Source organism: Nyctereutes procyonoides, unplaced genomic scaffold, assembly GCF_905146905.1.
Source record: "Nyctereutes procyonoides isolate TBG_1078 unplaced genomic scaffold, NYPRO_anot_genome, whole genome shotgun sequence".
Lineage (NCBI taxonomy): Eukaryota > Metazoa > Chordata > Mammalia > Carnivora > Canidae > Nyctereutes > Nyctereutes procyonoides.
This window is the reverse complement of record NW_026575034.1, coordinates 13880775-13903626: the sequence shown is the minus strand read 5'-3', so window position 1 is coordinate 13903626 and position 22852 is coordinate 13880775. Positions and strand designations below refer to the sequence as shown.

At 39.9% G+C, this 22852-nt stretch overlaps 1 protein-coding gene across 4 annotated transcripts in view; it reads left to right on the top strand.

Annotated features, from left to right (window-relative positions):
• SPON1 (spondin 1) overlaps positions 1-22852 on the top strand; it is a 251437-nt gene that overhangs the window by 53778 nt on the left and 174807 nt on the right. For all 4 annotated transcript variants that reach the window (XR_008663460.1, XR_008663459.1, XM_055317861.1 and 1 more), the window contains exon 3: positions 19625-19758. Coding sequence is in view for 2 of the 4 variants with exons in the window: in XM_055317861.1 (XP_055173836.1) it covers positions 19625-19758 (134 nt within the window). In the remaining 2 variants the exon portion in view is untranslated. The remainder of the gene's footprint in view (positions 1-19624; positions 19759-22852) is intronic.

The following is a 22852-nucleotide window of genomic DNA, read 5'->3' as shown; positions in this document are numbered from 1 at the left end:
AAGCTGGAAATGACATTGTCCAGTGCTATGGTAAAGGAGAGTCAGAAAGTCTCACTTTTCTATTTATAATCTTCTAAATGCAGTATAAAAAAATTTCTATTATTTTTCCTGCCTATAAGGTAGCCCCATCCTTTTCCCCCTCCCCGCCCCCACTCCGGCCTGACTTTTCCTCATTTTGGGTTATGTTGACATATGGGTGAGACCAGAAACAAAGGTTGCTGGCTCAGCCTAGCAGCCATCTGTCCACACTTGCCAGTGAACTAAATTTGCCAAGAACTCCCACTCCACAGGCTCTTGGGAGAGGCAGGCTGATAAGCTTGTGTCTCCGATAAAGCCCACAGCTTCAGATGATCTGGGCAGGATGGGGAGGCTGAATCTGTGGGGAACTGCGGCCTCATGGAGACAGAGCTGGGTCCCCCCTCTGCCTGAAGGTGCTGACACTGTAAGAATGATGGAAATAGAGATGGCATGGGGGATCAACTCCAGTGTTTAAAGAGCCAGAACTGCAAATAAGATCTGGCTGGGATTAGTTTTTCTCTGCATCTGACCTTACCAGAATCCCTTTTCCAGAAATCTAAGCCTTCTCTGGGCACACAGGGTATTTCTGGAGGCTGGTGATGTAGTGGAAGGACCACTGGTTCAGAGCCAGACTTCTGGGTATGATTTGACTAGAAGCCTGGTGAATCTGATTCAGTGACACCATTTCTCGGAGCTTCAGTTTCTTCTGTGAGATGGAAAACATAGTCCCTTCCCAAGACTGTTGTGGACCTTAAAGGAGCCAACATGGCTAATACATATAAACTCTAGCACAGTGACTGGGACACAGAGGGTCCTCAGCAAACTGAAATTTCACTTCTAACCTTGTCCTTTGCTAAATGAAGTCAAACCATTGAAAGTCCTCTCTGTGTCCAAGAGACATTCATTTGTCCACCCCAGAAGTTTCTAGCACAATGTAAAAAGGCTTCCTGAACAGCTACAGGCAGAGCAGGATAGAGAAATGTACACTTTGCTGAGCTGATCATAAATCTGAATGAAATAATTATGTAAAGTATTCAAGAGCAATTCAGTGAGAAGATGCCTCATCTGCCTTGATGGGCTTTTCAATTACTCATTTTTAGTACTGCATTATACTATTCTCTGGCAATAATTATTAAACATTTCAACTGTATTGCAATATAAAACTTAAAAGGCTGATTTATTTCCTAGGCACTAGACTACCTAGTATAATGTTCCCCAATTAGATGGTTCTATTTGTTTAAACCTATTTATCAGAGTGATTTTCTAGCACTGAGTCAAAACTGACACAAGACCCCCAAGTGGAAGATGAGGGGACAACCAGTTAGATCCAGGGTGTCCACTGGATATACAAGCACTGGCTTTGGTGTCCTGGGGGATGTGAGCCCAGGATCCCCACTTCCTAGTCCCAGCTTCTGAATTCACAGAATTACTGGAATATTATGTAAAGTGGTGGATATGAAGTGTTAGAAACAACATTGAGTATGGACTCAACACATGTAGATATTATTCCTATGACTGTACATCCTGGGATGCCCGGGATTTCCTGGCTATTCACACATGTGTATCAATCACCTGCTAGGCTCTGGGCACAAGGGTGCTGGCAGCGCCCATTCTGATTGTCTCGAAGGGACAGTTATTGGCCACCTAACCCTTCCAGGCACCTGGGAGTTCTTCCTTTATCGGCACAACACAGCCATTTACAGATAAGGACACTGAGGCACAGAGAGGTTAGTTACTTTTTTCAAGGTCATTCAGTTACTAAGACATAAATCAGACCCAGGTCGGCCTGGTTCAAAAGCCCAAACATCAAACCCTCTCACCACCCCATACTGTCCCTCAGGACCCCAGGGGGCATATTTCAATTGGTTTGAAGAAGTCTTCTTTCTCTTCCTGGTCCTTCTAAAGGAGATGCCTCTTCTTTTGCTGAGAATTACGTAATCCTAGTAAATTACCAGGTCTCCTCAAGTCCATTTCTGCCTGTCTTAGCATCTACCAAGTAGAAGATGAGGTTCTTTTTTTTTTTTTTTTTTTTTTACCAGGGGCTATAGAGTGATCAGGCAATGACCCCAACACACACACACACACACACACACACACACACAACATGCACACACACACACACACACACAAAACACGCACACATACACCAGCTCTATTAGAGCCTGTCCACTGTACTTGAAGCTCCCAAGGCAAGCAGGATTTAGGTACAGGCCAGCTGGGTTGGTGCCAGGATAATAGTCTGTAAGAATTACTAAAACCTCACTGGAAATGTAATGAGATGGGAGAAAATGGTCTTTACCAGAATTTTGAGAGTAATCATGACATGAAAATAATGACTGTAATGATATTTATTATTATATACAATGCACCATGATTATAATATATACAGTGATAGCTTCATGCCAGGAACTTTTTTAACTATTTCATATATATCAATACATTTAAGCCCTTCCAGTCCATTGAGGTCAGTATTGTTATTATCTCCCATTTTACAGGTAAAAGGGCTCCTTCCAGAAAGGTTAAGGAATTTGCCAGAGTCACACTGCTAGTAAATAGGCTGTTGGGCTCTCCAGGCCCTTCACCGTTGCCCCCACTAGGAGGCAAACCCCCCGAGAATGCTTAAGTGATCAGAGATGGTGTCTAGGCTGCTTTCCAGGCTTCTTAGTTGCTGGGTGAGGTGTGCAAGTTCAGGGTGAGGACTTGATCTGCTCAGGGCAATAAAGAGGGAGTGAGTGCTGAGCCAGCAGTCTTCTCTGCCTCCTCCTACACAGCACTCAGCCTCTCCTCCAAATGAACGTTGGGCAAATATTTAGAGAATATCATTTTGAAAGAAGGCCAGATTATTAGTCTGCTCAAGGCACTCACATGTCCTGGTCCAGCCCTGCTCCCAGGCCTGGACTGCTGTGCTTGCTCTGGATATGTGAGCCCATAGAGCATGGAGGATTAATCTGCTTTTCAGTGGGGAGCACGATCCATTAGCTCTCAGCACTCAACCTCCATGGATTGGAGGCCATGTGCCCAGGACAAGGTGACACGGGGGCCATCTACAATGCTCATGGTCACCTCTGCACTGCTCCTCCCCCAGGTCCTCACATGCTTCTCAGGTCTGGGAGGTGGAGTGCACACTACCAGCACAGAGAATCTAGAGCAAAAAGTGTAAATGAGATGAATAAAATGAAAATAAGAATCTGCTGATAGAGATGCTAGTGCAGAAAAGGATACTAATAACTGATGAGAGTATACAGATAGACACTGGGAGTTGAGGGTCTTTTTTAGGGAAAGGGAGCAAGATCTGGACTTAAGTCTTCACAGCCTAGAAGAGGGACCATCCAAAGCTTTACTGCCTCATGAAGCCAATGCAGACATTCAAATGATGTTTCTGAAGGGCTTAGAAAAACTTGCAAAAATATGGAGCCTCCTAGGATAAAAGGAAAAAAACAAGACACATTATACATGCAATATGAACAGCTGTCTACACATTTCAAAATATAAAGAGAGAAAAGTCTAGAAGGAACCAAATAGACCGAAATGACTGAAACAGTGGGGGACTTTTCTCCCCTTTACTTTTCCGTCTGTGTAAACTTTTCTAAAATGAATTTATGCCTTAGAGCAATAAAGGCAAAATCCTTATTTAATTTTTAAAAATCTGTACTGAAAGCTCTATCATAAAAGACAAAGCAGCTGTCTTTCCTTCCATGACTTTCACACTAAGGAAAATACACATGGGAAACTAGAAAGAGGTGACTTAATGACTGGGATTATTTTCTTTGGATTCTCACTCAGATTTTACTTAAGTGGTTCACAATCCCTTCCTGGAAAGATCCAGCAATAATAACCTACATTAATTTCACTCCCAGAAAAATTAAAAATGTGATAGCCATAAGGGATGATCATAATAGCCTAAAAATTTTAAACAACAAAATGTTCAACACTCTAAGGTTTTTTTTAGGTAAAACGTGGAGTATCCATACTATGGCCTACTATGCAGTCATAGAAAATTTTATTGAGAGATATGCCGAGTAGAAAAGAAAGCTATTCATGATATGCTGTTGAGTAAAAAAAGTAGGTTGCAAGACAGTAACTAATGTATTTTCCAGAATCACATATATGTGTGCATATTTAAGTATAATCTGAAAAGATACACATCAAAGCATTAATAATAACTCTCCTGGGGGTTGTAGAATTATAAGCAACACTTGATTCATAACATTTGATTTTCTTACATTGGACAAATAATAAATATCGCTTAGGTAGTAATAGTAAAAATTTTTACTTGCTTCTCCTCTTCAGGATGTCCTCCTCCTCTGTTAATATGATTAGCTAGCATAAGGTGTTGGGCAATCAGTTCCCTCCAGTTCCAATATACTGAGGGTTGTTAGGGGTATTGAATGCTTTGCAAATACCACCTCATTTATTCTTTATATTAACCAAGCAAGATGGGCTTTATTATCCTCATTTTTCAGATGGGAAAACAGACTCATAGAGGTCAAGTGACTTGGCCAAAGTCATCCAACTGGAAAGTGGCAGAGCCAAGATTTAATCCAAATCTCCTTGGCTCAAACATTCATGCACTTTCCATCTACCATACTACTTCACACAAATGTCCAGAGAAAAAATATTTATGAGATGATGCCAAAGGACATGTTTTCCCTCATTCACCCTAAACTACCCTATGTGTTACTGTTGCCTGCACTCTGATGCAATAATCTGTATTTAGATATATTACTGCCCTCTCCCTCAGACTCAGCTCACCCACTACCAAGATCAGTAAGGACTTGAGGACAGCATGCTTAAGCAATCACTCTTCCTAATTGAGGGTCATCACATCACTGTCCCTGAGAGGCATCTTTGGTTGCACCACAACTGGGCTCCTAAGTTGTTATCCTACTCTCATCTCACATCTCCCCAGCAGAAGTCCCTTCTTACACTAAGGGCCATGTTTCCAAACCTACCCTCTCCTGCCAGCTCTGCTCCAAGACCATGCTCATGAGACCAGTTTCTCATTGGGGATGACACTCCAAGTTCTCATTCCAATTATCTGACTTATCCTTGCTTCTCCTGTGGAAACTGGAGTCCTGACCCTGACCACCACCCCTCACCTCTAAATCTGAGGCTCTGCTTCCTGAAGGCATATGTCCAACATGCCACCTACATGGGCTTCTGAACAGTATTTCCAGGTGTCCACTGCCATGGTCCACCCACTTGTTAGAATGCTTGAGACTCCATCTGGAACCTTGATACTATTTAGGTTAATCTCTTGAGGCTGATGTCTGTCAGATTAGAAAGGGTAAGACAAAATATCAGGAGAGGATCCAGATCAGAGTTGAGGAGGAGGATCAAGATTAGATTTAACAAAGAAGTATTGTGTATTTGAGTCTGAAAAGAAAGTGAGGCCACAAATAGAATGAGGCAAGAGTAGATACCTTAAGGGAAAAGGCAGGTCCTGATGCAGCTTTCAAAATGGGTATGGCATGTGATTCAGGACTAAGAGTGTGATCAATGTAAAGTTTTGGGAACTTTTGCAGTCATGCTGATGAGGTAGCTTAGAAAGCCCTTAGTATTGAAAAGGTCTATTCGTGACCAGATGCCCAGCCAGTTGGTTTAACTATAGGTTGTCAAGCATTCTGGAAATTAAACCTTGTTCCCCTGTTTGAACCTGGATTTGCCTTACTTGGCTATCTCACTTGGCTGGGTGGGGACCAGCCACAGGTCCTTTAAGCTCTCTTTTGAAGGGAGCTAAACAGCCCACTTTACCAACAAATCTCTCCCAAGTGACTTTAAACTTAAACAGTCTCAAAAAGTTTATATTAGCCTATGTATTTTTTTAAAAGAACAACAACAGGGGTGCCTGGGTGGCTCAGTTGGTTAAGCATCTGACTCTTGACTTGCTCCAGGTCATGATCTCAGGGTTGTGAGATGGAGCCCCACATCCAGCTCAGTGCTCAGCATGGAGTCTTCTTGGGATTCTCTGTCTCCTCTTCCTCTGCCCCTCCCCCTGCTTGTGTGTGTGCACACGTTCTCTCTCCCTCTCTCTCAAATAAATGTTTAAAATAATTTAAAAATTAAAAAAAGAACAACAAGGAACAGAAATGTTAGCCATAGAATGTTCCAACAACGTCCTTAAAAATATTAGAAACTTCTTCATTTAAACTAATACATCATCATTGTAGAAAACTTAGGAAATACAAAAAACATAGAAAGGAAATAAAAATCACCCATAATACTATGACCAGACACAACCACTGTTTGAAATATGTCTTGATTTTCTGGTCTGAGGTACTCAGAAAAGAAATCATAGATTGAAAGGAGTGGTGAAGCTTAATTTAGTCATATTAGTGGATGGCTAATATGGTGGCTCTACTCAGACCACAAGAAGTGTGGAGGTTTGGGAAGATGCAGAAGGGTACAAGAGCACATTTTGATAGACCCAAGGCTTATTGGAAGAAGCTAATATTTTCTGAAAAGCAAACAACTTTGGGAGCATTCTCTGAATCAGAGGAAACAACTCCTTCTGTTCAATGCCTACTTACTTACCATCTGGCAAGTGAGGTTGTGAGTAAACAACGGTGTTTACCTGATGTGGCTTCTATATCTTGGAAAACAACTTCTTTGTTTCAGTACTGGGTCAAGGGTCTTATTCTTATCCCAGACTGAGACTTTTGCCAGAGGTAACTGGAAAGAGCTCACACTTTGGCTTCAGACAGTGCTAGGTCAGAATGGATCACTCTGAGCTTCATTTCCTCTTCTGTAAGATGGAAATAATTATTCCCATGAAGGATTCAATGATGTGGCCATGCTAAGTAAATGACACATGGAAAATGTTAATTAAGTATTAATGACTTTTGGCTTTTTTTGAAATAGTCACCTAGAACCCTCCCAATGATTGTAAATATTTAGGGCTAAAAGTTCCAAAAGTTCTCTATGACTGTCACAAAAGGGGAAATCAAGTGCACAGGTCTAAGAGAATCACATTGTTTGGAAATCCACCCTCATGCCAACAAAGCTGCATAAGGGAAGCTAAGGAAAATCTGAAGGAAAGTACTAGTACTTATGTGTGTGTTGGAATGGTGTATTTAGTTGTGGGCTGGCCCAGTGTATATGGTTCCATGGGACTAAGCCTCACCAGAGAGAAACTTCTTACCTAACATAAGGGAATGACACTATTTGGAGGGACTGTGGCATAGGGAAAGAGCACAGACATTAGAGTCAGGTAGAGCTCCAACCCTGGCTCTGCCGCTCTGGGACTTGGACAGGTTATTTAACCCATCTATGTCACAGTCGTTTCTTCAAGGATAGGTTTAATAATACTTATCCATTTTGAGGGGAAATGGAAACAGTATATGTAAAGTCCTTGGCCAATATAGTACTCCAAAATGGTAGCTATTGTGATTATAATTAAGGCTGTTAATTACCATCTAGAAAAACAAAGTCCAAAGTCAGAAGGAAGTCCAGGGAGTTAAGAGAGTGAAGGGAGATATTACAGCCCAGACATAGAGCTGGGAATCTCACAACCAAAGGGGGGAGGCAAGTACACAGAGGTCTCCAGCATGAAATTATTATGTATCAGGCTCTGTGCTAAGCCCTGGGGAAACAATGAGAAAAAAAAAAAAAAACCTAAGAGACATGGTGCCTGCCCTCATGTAGTTTACAGATTATTAGAGAAGTAGACATTAATCAAGGAATCAAATAAATGCATGTAAAATTTAAAAACAAAGTGTCTGAGAGAGATGGTTCCTATGAGAAAGGGAGGGAATTACTCTAGTGAAAGAAAACAGGGAAGATTTTTCTTTTCTTTTAAGATTTTTATTTATTTGTTCATGAGAGACACACACAGAGAGGCAAAGACATAGGCAGAGGGAGAAGCAGGCTTCCTGTGGGGAACCTGATATGGGACTTGAACTCAGGATCTTGGGATCGAGACCTGAGCCAAAGGCAGACGCTCAACCACTGAACCACCCAGGCGTCCTAACAGGGAAGGCTTTTCAATGAAAAAGATGAGTGAGCTGAGATGAAGTTAAGGAAAGAGGGGAAGGAGGAGAGGGGAGAGAGAAGAAGGAAATAGGGGTGAAAAATGGAGGAAGGGAAAAGATGGGAGGGGGGATAAAGGAAATAGGAATTTGTCAGTCTTCGGCAGAAAACACAAGTCCATTGAAGTCAAGTGCAGAAAACTAGGAGGGAGATGGCACAGTATGAGACTAAAGAGGTAGGAAGTAAGAGATTCAACTCTGTTAAGGATTAGTCTTGATTCTAGACGCAGTGGGAAGCTGTAAATTGTTCTAAAGAGGGAGATATTAGAATTAAATTTGTTATTTTTAAAAGGCCACCTTGGTTTGCCATATAGAGGACATTATTTGGAAATCCATCATTCAAAAAAGAATGTACAAAGGCTGGTTAGAATAACTTTATATCAGTTCAGATGTAGCTGATGTAGCTTAGTCTGGGTAGTAGCAGGGATGGTAGTAGGAATTCAAGAGATATTTGGAAGGTGAAATGGACCACACTTGGATATGAAAGGGAGAGGGAAGGAGGAGCCATGGAGGACATCCAGTGTTTCTGACTTGAACAATGGAAGTAGGGCCAGGCTAGAGGCAAAATAGTTAAGTCAGTTGCTGACGAGGTAGATTTGAGGTGGTTTTGATCCAAGAAGAAATGCAGATAGAAGATAGAAAGTCAGAGATACATGTCTGGAGATCAGAGGAGTGACCAACCCTGGAAATATAAACTTGTGAATCATCCACACATAGGTAGTAATTCAACTGGTGAGTTGAATGAGATCACCTGCAGAGACAGAATAAAGTCAGAACTGGAGAGGGTTTAGGACTAGCCTCTAGCAATCTCAGATTCAAAGACCAGTAGAGGAGGATGAGCAGCCAATGAAAGTGGAGAAAGAGTAGATAAGTAAGTAGAGTGGGGGAGGAGGACAAAGAGCTATGGCACAAAAGCCACGCAGGGAGACAGTGCTTTAAGAAGAAAGACTACAGAGGATTTACTGGATTAAGCATTGCAGAAGGCACTGGTGGGCTCAGCTAGAGCTGTCGGAGTATCACAGTGTTCCCCAAACTCCTGGGATTGAGCTGAGAGTGAGTAGGAGGTAGAGTGAAGACAATAAGCAAGCCAAGTCCTTCAAGTAACTTGATCGTGATGGAGAGGAGAGAGAGAACGCTGTAACTGGGGAGGGATGAAGGCATAACTGAGGATTGCTTAATTTTTAAATGGGAGGGACTCAAATATGGTTAACAGACTAATGGGAATGATTCCACTAGAGCCAAAACTGAATATGGAAGGGAGAAAAGTAATTCTTAGAGTCAGAAAGAAGTGATGGGAACCAAGCAGAAATGTAAGAAAAGTAAGGCTCCTCTATTTAACAGCAAGAAGCAGGACAGGGCTGATGCAAATGAGAAAATGAGGGACTCTACATCTCATGACTTCTGGGTTTTTTCAGTAAAGTAAGACACAAGGTAGAACAATAAGAGGAAACATAAAAGTTGGAGGTTTGAGAAGAGTGGAGAAGATTTGAAATCATCATTGTCAAGAATGGGAAAGTAAAATAAATAGGAAGTATTTTACCAGAGTCTAACTTGCTGAGGTTTTATCAGATCTACCCAGCAGTGTAGCAGGGCAGGCGCAAGGCTAGGAGTCAGCTAATATAGAAGACAACTGACCTTATCCTGAGGTGAGCAGTTTATGTAAGGTTGGGATTTCATCACATCAGGAAGGTGAAGAAATGACAGAGAGGTAAGGGAGTTTTTAGAGTTTGTATACTATATATTTAAAAATAAAGATCTACAAATAGATAACATAATGTTGGTAAAGAAGAGCAAGAAAAAAAAAAAGAAGAGCAAGGAAAGGGGACTTGCCCTTCTAGATGTTAAACTATATTATAGTGCCATAGGCAAGGGGTGGGCAGGAGACTAGAATAGAAAGCCCAGAAACAACATGAGTGTTTGGGAACCTGATATATGATTAGATTGAATGTATGCCTCATTTGCCTGGAAAAGCTTCAGGTTTACCTGTTATCCCAGAACAATGATTAATAACAGCTTTTTCATCCTTGTTTGGACAATAAATTGTGTTGTTGTTCTATATATGACAGAGGTAGCATCACAAAAAAAGTGAGGGAAAGATGGATTAAGTAGTATAAAAATAACTCACAGTGTGGACTTCTGGTGTCCCATCCCACATGTAAGAAGCTTGGAAGTCAACACTGCATTCTGATAGCAAGTCATAAGCTAAGCAAACTGAAACATCAACAGCTCTTAGGTTCATCAGAGGACTGAGTTCACAGGGCAAACCACTGCCCCCAATACCGGGGTGACAGGAGGATACAGAGGATCACAATCTACCAGAGCAGAAATCTCCACATGCTGCATGGGAAAAACTAAACTATAATTGTTAGATTGCTAGAAGCTCAGTGTGGACAATTTCGAGAATTAAAAACTCCAGAGGCACCCAATCACTGGGGTAAGGATAGGGTACAAAACTTCTGTGAATTTTACTTCCAGGAACTCTATCAGATTCTCAAAGTGAATATCAGAGAAAACCTTTGTGCTTCTGGCAAGGGGAGGAAAGGAGAAACCATCTTTGAATACACCAAAGTATTCTGTTCTTAACAGGGCCTGCCCTCAGGAGAAACTATTTTACCAGAGCCTAACCTGCTGAGATTTTATTAGAGCCTAACCTATTTGGGGGAAGAGAAACTCAATGCCAGGTCCCTCTAGCCTTCCAGGTGGTAGAAGGAAAATGCACAACTCCAGACACTTCAGCCATCCAGTCCCATCTAAGGCAAAAGGGGAGTGGTTGGAGGGGTGACTGAGAAGCCTAAGTGAGCTTCACAGTCCAGGGGTACAAGTCACCAACCAAAAGACTGAGACCTAATCATAGGACTAAAGAATATTTCCTCTCCCCAACATCTTACCACCACATTGCTAAAGGCCTATTTATTTTAATTCCTTCTACCCAGAACATCAGGGACACCTTTCAACAAAAAGCTAAAAGGCATGCAAAAAGGCAAAAAACACAATTTGGAAAAACAGTGAAAGCATAAGAAGAAGATATGGCAGAGATGTCGAAATTATCAGACTGGGAATTTAAATCAACAATGATCAATATGCTAAAGGATCTAATGGATAAAGTAGACAGCATGCAAGAACAGTTGGGCAATGTAAGAAGAGAGATGGAAATCCTAAGGAAGAAGAGAACAAAAAGAAATGCCAGAGATCAAAAACCTTGTAACAGAAATGAAGACTGTCTTTGATGAACTTATTAGTAGACTGGACACAGCTAAGGAATCTGTAAGCTTGAGGAAATATCAACAGAAACCTCTAAAACTGAAAAGCAAAGAGGGTAAAGACTAGAAAAAAAATACAGAAGAGAGAATCCAAGGACTGTGGGACTATAAAAGATGTAATATATGCATAGTGTGAATACCAGGAGAAGAAAAAGAGAAAGGAACAGAAGAAATATTTGAAACAATAGTGACTGAGAATTTCCCCCAAATTGATATCAAACACCAAACCATAGATACAGGAAGCTCAGGAATTGGGATCCCTGAGTGGCGCAGCGGTTTAGCGCCTGCCTTTGGCCCAGGGCGCGATCCTGGAGACCCGGGATCGAATCCCACGTCGGGCTCCCGGTGCATGGAGCCTGCTTCTCCCTCTGCCTGTGTCTCTGCCTCTCTCTCTCTCTCTCTCTCTGTGTGTGACTATCATAAATAAATTTAAAAAAAAATTAAAAAAAAAGGAAGCTCAGGAATGCCAAGGATAAATATCCAAAAGACTGTACCTAACCATATCATCTTTAAGCTAAAGAAAATCAAAGGTAAATGTGAGACAAGAAAATATCAAAATCCTATCGGAGAGGGCAGCCTGGGTGGCTCAGTGGTTTAGCGCCGCCTTTGGCCCAGGGTGTGATCCTGGAGATCCGATCGAGTCCCGCATCGGGCTCCCTGCACTGAGCCTGCTTCTCCCTCTGCCTGTATCTCTGCCAGTCTCTCTCTGTGTGTCTCTCATGAATGAATGAATGAATGAATGAATGAATGAATGAATAAATAAATAAATAAATAAATAAATAAATACAATCCTACAGGAGAACACAGGCAAACCCTTTTTGAACTTGGCCACAGCAACTTCTTGCAAGATACATCTATGAAGGCAAGGGAAACAAAAGCAAAAATGAATTATTGGGACTTAATCAAGATAAAAAGCTTCTGCACAGCAAAAGAAATCGTCAACAAAACTAAAAGACAGCCTACAGAATGGGAGAAGATATTTGTAAATGACGTATCAGAAAAAGGGCTAGTATCTGAGACCTATAAAGAACTTATTAAACTCAACAGCAAAGAAACAAACAATCCAATCATGGAATGGGCAAAAGACATGAACAGAAATTTCACCAAAGAAGACATACACATGGCCAAGAAGCGCATGAGAAAATGCTCCGCATCACTTGTCGTCAGGGAAATACAAATCAAAACCACAATGAGATACCACCTCACACCAGTGAGAATGGTGAAAATTAACAAGACAGGAAACAACAAATGTTGGAGAGGATGTGGAGAAAGGGGAACCCCCTTGCACTGTTGGTAAGAATGCAAACCAGAACAGCCACTCTGGAAAACTGTGTAGAGGTTCCTCAAAGAGTTAAAAATAGATCTGCCTTATGACCCAGCAATTCCTCTACTGGGGATTTACCCCAAAGATACAGATGCAGTCAAACGGCAGGACACCTGTACCCCAATGTTTATAGCAGCAATGTCCACAATAGCCAAACTGTGGAAGGAGCCTCGGTGTCCTTTGAAAGACGAATGGATAAAGAAGATGTGGTCTATGTATACAATGGAATATTCCTCAGCCATTAGAAACAACAAATACCCACCATTTGCTTCAACATGGATAGAACTGGAGGGTATTATGCTGAGTGAAGTAAGTCAATCAGAGGAGGACAAACATATGGTTTCATTCATTCGGGGAATATAAAAAATAGTAAAAGGGATTAAAGGGGAAAGGAGAGAAAATGAGTGGGAAATATCAGAAAGGGTGACAGAGCATGAGATACTCCTAACGCTGGGAAATGAACAAGGGGTGGTGGAAGGGGAGGTGGGCAGGGGGTTGGGATGACTGGGTGACAGGCACTGAGGGGGGCACTTGATGGGATGAGTACTGGGGGTTATACTGTATGTTGGCAAATCAAACTCCAATTAAAAATATATACAAAATAAATAAATATCTTGGGGGTAAAAAGAAAGAAAATCAAAGGTAAAGAAAAAAATCTCGGAAGAAGCTAGAGGTAGGGAAAAAGACCTTAACCTATATAGGAACAAAGATAAGAATTATATTCAATTTATCCTCAGAAACCATGCAAACAAGAAGAGAGTAAACTGAAATATTTAATGTATTGAGAGAAACAAAACACTAACTGAGAATTATGTATCCTATAAAATTTTCTTCAAGTGTGAAGGAAAAATAAAGAATTTATCAGACAAGTCAAAACTGAAGGAATTTGTTGCCAGTAGATCTGTCTTGCAAGAAATGTTTTTAAAGTTCTTTATAGAGAAGAAAAATAATATAAGTCAGAAACTTGGATCTTCATAAAGAAGAGCGTCAAAGAATAATAAAAAAAATTATTTTTCTTATAGTTAATTGATCTAACAGGTAATAGTATGTTCAAAATAATAACAGTAACAATTCATTCAATTATGTATGTTTATGTCTATATATACATCCTTATGTATAAGTAAAATAAGTGACAACAACCATGCAAAGGAGAGGAGGAAGGAACTAGGAATATTTGGTTATTATAAGGTAACTGCATGTCTGTAAATCAGTATAGTGTTATTTGAAAATAGGCTTGAGCTGGTTGTAAATGTATACTATGAATTCTAGGACAACGACTAAAAAAAAGCAAATAAGAAAAGAAATAGAATTTATTTGCTAAGAAAAGAGAGAAAATAGAATCATAAAAATGTTCAAAGACAAAAATGATAGAAACGAGAAAGACAAAAATAAAAACAAAAAGGTAAACAACTAGAAAACAAGTATTAATCCAACTGCATTAATAATCACCTTAAATATCAATAGTCTAAATATACCAACTAAAAGATTGTCAGAGTGAATCAAAAACAAGACCCTGGTATGTTGTCTACAAGAAACCCACTTTAAATGTAAAGACACATATAATTAAAAGAAGAATGATAGAGCAAGATACACAGTGGTAACGCTGATCATAAGAAAGCAAGAGCAGCTATATTAATATCAACAAAGCAGACTTCAGAGCAAGGAATGTTACCAAAAATAAGAGGAGTATTACATAGTGATAAGGGGGTCAATACTCTAAGAAGACGTAGTAATCCTCAATGTATTTGCACCTAACAACAGAGCATCAAAATATGTGAAGTGAAAACTGATAGAACTATAAGGAGAAATAGATGAATCCACTATCACAGTTGGAAAATTCAACACCCCACTATTAGAAATGGACAGATCCACCAGTCAGAATCAATAAGGACATAACTGAACTCAATAGCACTATCTATAAAATGAATATAACTGACATCTATACATTACTTCATCTAACAATAGCAGGTTACACATTCTCATGCTCACATGAAACATTTACCAAGATATACCACATTCTGGGCTATAAAACATGCCTTAGCCAATTTAAAAGAACAGAAATCATACAGTGGCTGCTCTCAGACTACAATGAAATTAAACTAGAAATCAGTAACAGAAGATAGGTGGAAAATCCCCATAAACCACACATTTTTAACTAACACATGGGTCAAGGAAGAAATTTCAAAAGAATTTTAAAAATATTTTAAACTAAATGAAAATTAAAATATAACTTATCAAAGTTTGCGGAATGCAGCAAAAGCAATGCTTAAGGGAAAATATAGCGCCAAATATGTATCTTAGAAAAGAAAAAGATCTAGATTACTCCTTAGAAAAAGAAAAAATTATATCCAGAGTAAGTAGAGGAAAAGAAGTAATGAAAATGGGATCAGAAATGAGTGAAATTAAAAATCAACAGATAAAGCCAACAGACTCAAATGATTGGCTCTTCGAAAAGATCCAAAAAATTGGTAAGGCCTAGACACACTAAAAAAAAGAAAGAGAGAGAAAAGACAAAAATCACTGATATCAGAAATGAAAGAAGGAACATTACTGCAGATCCATGGACTCTATAGGAATAATAAAGGGGAGCAGCCCTGGTGGCTTAGCGATTTAGTGCCTGCCTTCGGCCCAGGGTGTGATCCAGGAGACTCGGGATCGAGTCCCACGTCGGGCTCTCTGCATGGAGCTTGCTTCTCCCTCTGCCTGTGTCTCTGCCTCTCTCTCTGTGTGTGTGTCTCTCATGAGTAAATAAATAAAATCATTTTTAAAAAAGGAATAATAAAGGGTTATTATGAACAACTGTATGCCCATAGACTTGATAACCTACATGAAACAAACCAATTCCTTGAAAGATAAAATCTGTCAAAACTTACACAAGAAGAAATAGACAACCTGAATAGGCCTATATCTGTTATAAAGAATTGAATCAGTAATTAATCATTTCCCAAAACAGAAAACATCAGACCCAGGTGGGTTCACTGCTGAATTATACCAAACATTTAATGAAGAAATTATACCAACACTCTACTTTCTAACTCATTTTATGATGCCTGTGTTACCCTAACACCAAAACCTGGCCAAGACTTTGAAAAAAAAAAAAAAAGAAAGAAAGAAAGCTGCAGATTCCTATTTCTCATGAATATAGACTTAAAATTCTTCAACAAAATGTTAGTAAGTCAAATCCAACAACGTATAAAAAAAAAATAAAAACCGTAACCCAAGTGGTGGAATTTATCCCAGCTAATGCAGGGCTGGTTCAACATTTGAAAATCAGTTAACATAATCCATCAACAGATTAAATAAGAAAAATGTGATCATTATCTATAAATGTGGAAAGAGCATTTGACAAAACCCAGCACCCACATGATAAAAACCCTCAGCGAACTAGGAGTAGAGAGGAATGTCTCAACTTGATAAAGAACATCTGCAAACAAAACCTATATCTAATAATGCAATAAGACAAGAAAAGGAAATAAAAGGTATATAGATTGGGAAGGAAAAAATAAAACTCTCTTCTCAGATGACATGGTTTTCTACATAAGAGAATCTGAAAGAATCAACAGAAAACTTCCTGAAACTAATAAGCAATTATAACAAAAGATTACTGGTTACCAGGGGTTGGAGGGAGGGAAGGATGAATAGGCAGAGCACCAAGGATTTTTAAGGCAGTGAAACTATTCAGTACAATACTATAAAACTTCTGTGATGAATGCATGCCATTATACATTTGTCAAAACTGATAGAATTAACAGCACCAGGAGTGAACCCTCATGTAAACTCTGGACTTTGTGTGATGATGATGTGTCAGTGTAGGTTCATCAGTTGTAACAAATGTACCACTCTGGTGCTGGATGTTGATAATAGGGAAGGTTGTTCATGTGTAGAGACAGGGAGTCTGTGGGAACTCGGTACTTTCTGCTCAATTTTGCCTTAAACCTGAACTACTCTTAAAAAGTAAGTTCATTAATTATTTTAAAATAGCTCACAGTGTGGAAAAAATGGAGTTGGAGTCCTGCTCTCTTATATTAAAAAATAAACTAAATGGATTGAAGACCTAAATGTGAAAGGTAAAGTTATAAAGCTAATGGAAAAAAAAAAAACACTAGAAAATATCTTTTGTCATCTGTTTTTTTAGGCAAGACCACAAAAGTGCAAGCCATAGGAGAGAAATTGGTGAATTTGACTAGACGAAAATTATTTCTGTTAAACAAAGAGTGCTAAAAATAAGATGAACCTCTGGGTGATAGAAAGATATTTGTAAGTGATTAGGGATTCATATCTAAAAAGTACTATAAATCAGCAAGAAAAAGATAGGAAAGGAAATAAAAGGTAGGAAAAGGAAATATTGATTGGGAAGGAAAAAAATAAAACTCTTTTCTCAGATGACATGATTTTCTACATAAGAGAATCTGAAAGAATCAACAGAAAACTTCCTGAAACTAATAAGCAATTATAACAAAAGATCCATGGGCAACGATTCTGAGTAGGCAATTCACAGAAGGAAAAACCTGATACATTTATGAAGAGTTGCCCAAATTTGTATTAAATTAAGATACCACTTTACATCCATCAGATTGGAAACAATGAGAAAGTCCAATTCTCATAAGTGCTGGCGAGGATATGGGGAAATGAGAACACTTCTGCATGGGTAATAGAGTGAATGGTATAGCCATTCTGCTCAACAATCTGGCAGTACTTAGTGAAATTTTTTTAAAGATTTTATTTATTTATCATGAGAGACACCAAGAAAGAGAGGCAGAGACATAGGCAGAGGGAAAAGCAGGCTCCACGCAGGAAGCCCAACGTGGGACTTGATCCCAGGACTCTGGGATCACGTGCTGAGCCACCCAGGTGTCCCAGTACTTAGTGAAATTAATATGATTATATTCACAACCAAACAACTCAACAGTTCCACTAAATGGTTTATATTGCTGAAAAACTCTCATGCGGGCTTGCAAGTAGCACAGCATGAAGAGCTTCATTGCAGCAATGTTTGTGGAGGTAAAGATCTGGAAGTCAGCTGACTGTGCCTCACTGGGAGAATGGATAAGTAAAATGTGGTCTATGCTTGCTGCGGAATACTAGGCAGCAGTCAGAAGCAATGAATTACATTCACATGTAATAACTTGGGATACAGGTATCCTCACTTTTGAAAGCTCATGTTATGCCACTCTGCGTTTATGGAAGACCTACACTAGTACCTGTTTTCACCAACGAAAAGAAATCCAAAGAGGATTTTCACTTTTATGAAAAAGGCAGTAAGTGAAAATAGCACTCAGCATTTGTGTCGCAGTGAGCTGTCTGGAGGCAGTGCACACCTGAGCAGCCAGAGTGGTGTGACCAAGCTCCTTCCCCAGAAACTACACTCAGCATCTCAGCATCAAGCCCCATAACGCTTTGAACTGTGTCTGTGAGCATCTGTGTTTTATCTTGATTTACTTTGTGCATCTGTTAGCAGGATGTGTCTTAAGGTATCAGAAAAGCCCGAGGAGGTTATTTTTGGGGTCTGGGAACACTCAAAAATTTTCCATATAAATTAACAGTAATTGCTTCTTCAGCTTTTACCATTTTAGCTTATAAAAGATTTCATAGGTATGCTCTACATTCAGATAGTGGGGAAAAACCTATGTCTTAAAAGCATAAGATTAAGTGAAAGAAACATTAAAAGAAAAAACAATTCTCTGTAACTTTAAGTTACATATATATGTGCGTGTGTATATACACACACACATAATGTATATCATATATACACATGCACGTACATAATGTATATAATATATACACATATTTTATATATACATATATACATTATAAACTTTATAAACTTATGTTTATACACACACTCAGAAGTGCATATATATGTGGGAGAAGGGTAAAGAATGTAGAGATAAATAAAATATAATACCAGATTGCTTTTGCTTTGTCCAGCGATAAAAATGTATGATGAGCCCAAAGCATTTTTGAGTGACTTCATTTTTCTACCTGCTGTCCTAAAAGGAATATGAATTTTTAAAAGTAAAATAAATACAATATGGATATTATCATCTTATTAAATTGTATTTGAGGATTAAATGAGTAACACAGATAAAACACTTAGCTTAGTGCCTAGTACATGCTACGCACTCAGTAAGTATTATTTATTATTGTTATTAGCACTACTCATGACATAGCTACGACCGATCAGTTGGAATTGGCACTTAAGACAGACTGGATTTAGATGATTTCCCCCCAAAAGATCCTTCCAGATCTAACAGTCTGTAATATTACAAGAGGGATAGGCAACTTCTGACAGCATACCCGGAAGCAAGCAGAGAAGTGCTGAAACAGTCCTGGGGAATGGGAATGGGAATGGCCACCAGTTTTTGTTTTTGTTTTTGTTTTTTTTGTTTTTTGTTTTTTGTTTTTTTTTTTTTGCAGTGTCCAAGGAAACCTTGATGGCCAACTTGGGAGAACACTGACACAATGCACAAACTAGCGAAGTAGAGACTGCCAAGTAAATAGTGCCATGACGCTGGGATAGAATTTATGTACTTCGGTGTACTTCCTCCAAAGGGTTTTTTTTTCTTTTAGCATTTTGATTTGAAGTTATAAAACCATAGTTGAATTACAAATTTTAGCTATTTAGAAAGTGCTGGCTTTGGATTATTCCCCTCCCCCTCCTCTTCCTCCCTCTCCTCTTTCTCTTCTTTCCCTGAAGTGGGACACAGTTATGGTAGGGAAATAAGCAAGATCATCACCTAGTGGCCTATTCCTCAAAGTGCTGACACAAGATCCTGGTCCCAAAGAGCAGAGAACACGTGCCAAATCCTTGCCCTCATGTTAATTCAACAAGCATTGACTGGGACTCTATGCCAGGCACTATTCTGGTGTCTGGGGATATAGAGCTGCTAACACAAAATGACAGGTTTAAAAATAAAATTAAGGAAGTGTCAACTCGGAAACTTAAGAGCCTTTCCCAAAGTGACATTGCATTTTAATTTATTTATTTTCCACAGATCATAGATGAAGAAGAAACACAGTTTATGAGTAACTGTCCCGTCGCGGTCACTGAAAGCACCCCACGGAGGAGGACACGGATCCAGGTGTTCTGGATAGCGCCACCCGCAGGAACAGGCTGTGTGATTCTCAAGTAAGTAAACAAGGGATCCTTGTAACACTTCACTCTCCTTCCTGGTAGTCTAGCAAAGACCGCATGGTGTGGTTGCAAGAAGAAAAGTGGCTTTATTGGGGCATCAGATGAGTTGCATCATCTCTCCACCCTTAGTTATCTTAATTCTGAAATGGAGTCAACGGTCATCACTGATGAAATGCTATAAAAAGAACCATTTACCCAAATCTCCATTTTTATTGAATTCAGTGATTCTCCTGGCCATGCTGTATATTCTAGAGATATTGATTCTAGGGCTGGTTAAGAAAAATTACAAATCAGGTAAGGATCATCTTTGACTTCCTCCATCTGGAAATTAACATCACTATCCTTAAATTGTGCTAGGCTGACCTGAGACCCAACTGTAACCTTCTTAGGCTCGCCCTGAGTTATGATCTTATTTTCTTCCTCCTGTCATCAAAACTGCCCTCTTATGACCTTCCTAGCTGGTCTCCTGATCCTTCCTTTGTTAAGTTACAATGCATGATAAGAGGTGTTAACTTGGGGCACCTGGGTGGCTCAGTTGGTTAAGTGTCTGACTCTTGGTTTCAGCTTAGGTCATGATCTTGGGGTCATGAGATCAAGCCTTGTGTTGGGCTCTGCTCTCAGCACAGAGTCTACTTGAGATTCTTTGCCTCTCCCTTTCCATCTGTCCCTCCCTCTACTTGTGCTCACTTGCACACTCTTTCCCTCTCAAATAAATAATAAAATCTTTTTTTTTTTAAAGAGGTCTTAACCAAGTAATAGTTTTTCTATGGAAGGTAGCATTATCTCAATCCCACGTCTCCAAGTGGTTTGCCATAGGATGATGTTCAGGGAGATGTAAATAGGTGGGCAGGAAACCAATTTCTAAGTTTGGAAAATGCTGTAGACTGTATCCCCTTCTTGCAGATTCACCACATATATTAGCAGATTTAGAGTTTTGCAAAGTCCTACTAAAATGAAAGCTGTTTAACTTGGTTTCACCAGCATTCCCCAACCTTATTTGACTTCTTTTTTCCTGTGACATATATTATTTAACATTCACCAGTTTGGGAAATACAAGCCATAATCTATTTTAAATAGATTTAAAGACCATATAGAGCGATACTGGGAATTTTAGGATTTCAGACAGGCAAACTGTCATAGGTAGATGGACAAGGCTCCAATCCCAGCATCCAAGCAGCCATTTTCCCATGGAGGTAAGGCACTGGGACCTTTCCAAGCATCTTTCTCTTATGTGAGTCCCCTAGGGCCTGATTTCTATATTTGGTTCATTTGTTTGCACCCCCAGCAGGTGGACATTTCGACAATCTTAGAACTGTAGTTAACTCCAGCCCACCTCTGAGGAGGGGCTAGTAAGGCGGCATTCCAACCAGGCAGTCCAGTTCCTGGACTCAGCTGTGTCTGGCTTATAGAAAAATAGCCCACAGAAGTCTCTGGAAGCCTCTGTCCATTATTCAGGCCCAGCCCTGTCTTTGTCTGGCCTCCCTTTCCTGCCACTGTCTATACATCACTTGTTTCTTAGTTTGATGCAAGCTGAGCCTGCTTACTTGATTCCTTGAGTAGTTTGTCTCCTGGCATCAATCTGTACTAGTGAATCTTGTTTAAAAAATGGATAAAGAAGATGTGGTTTATGTATACAATGGAATATTACTCAGCCATTAGAAATGACAAATACCCACCATTTGCTTCGACGTGGATGGAACTGGAGGGTATTATGCTGAGTGAAATAAGTCAATCGGAGAAGGACAAACATTATATGGTCTCATTCATTTGGGGAATATAAAAAATAGTGAAAGGGAATAAAGGGGAAAGGAGAAAAAATAAGTGGGAAATATCGGAAAGGGAGACAGAACATGAAAGACTCCTAACTCTGGGAAACGAACTAGAGGTGGTGGAAGGGGAGGTGGGGGGGGGTAGGGGTGACTGGATGACGGACACTGAGGTGGGCACTTGACGGGATGAGCACTGGGTATTATTCTATATGCTGGCAAATTGAACACCAATAAAAAATAAATTTATTTTTTTAAAAAAGGACTAGCAGTAGAACTTTAAAAAATTGAAACCTTACATATAAACCCCAGCATATAACATGAATCTAGCTGAAATATGGGAGAAGGCCTGTGGAAATAAAGGCCGCTGAAACAAGAACAAACCAGGGCTATTAATTGAGTGCTCGCTATATAGCAAGGGAGTCAGCTGCCATCACTAGCATTTGGCAGGGACTCCAAGACTAGCAGAGAAGCGGGAAAGCTTTTTCGGGAAGAAAGGGCAGACTATAGGTATGTTCTGATTAGAAGGTAGTATTAGTGTGGGGAAGCTGGAAGAAGGCTAACTAAAAGTGGAACATCTTATATAATTGGTTTGGCTTTCTCTTATTGGTCCTAAGTTGGAAATAGAGGAGGCAGTGGGAGCAAAAATTAGAGGAGCTAGTGGTTATTGACAAGTCCTAAATGCTCCAGACTGACATTACAGGGGTTGTGGTTTGGGTTCCCAGGCCAGTTGCTGCAGAGTTTGGGGGTCAGAGCTCTGTCATTGTGGCCATATGTGGCCTGCCTGTTGTCCACTGGTGTTTTCTGTGTCTCGGCCTAGGGACTAGGTTCCCAGGTAGCTTTCTGGTACCCACACTCTTGACCCTGGCTGCCCGGTCACTCTGCAGAGCCTGGAGCTCTGAAGAAGAAAGTTAGAAAACCTTAGATTTATGTGATGAGTCTCCCTGCTCTGAAAATCCTTATCCTTCTGGCTCGGATCTCTGGTTTTCTTTGACTTATTGTTCTCACAAACCAGAAATGTTTGATCTTCCTGGCAGAAGCCAGAAAGGCATCTCTTGTTTACCCGTTAACAATGAACATATGTGAACATATGTTTATCCATTAACAGTGAACAAGTGTGGCTTGTTCACTCACTGGTTCTTTCAACAAATATAACTGAGCTTCTATTTGCACAGGCATCCAGGATATATAGACAACTGACATATGTTCTTCGCCCTCAAGATTCTCATGGGCCAAGCGGAGAGAGAAAAGTCAACCAATACTATCTCAGTAACCAGTAACTCAGCAGCACATCTAGCAGGTTTTATCAGATTTAATCTTCA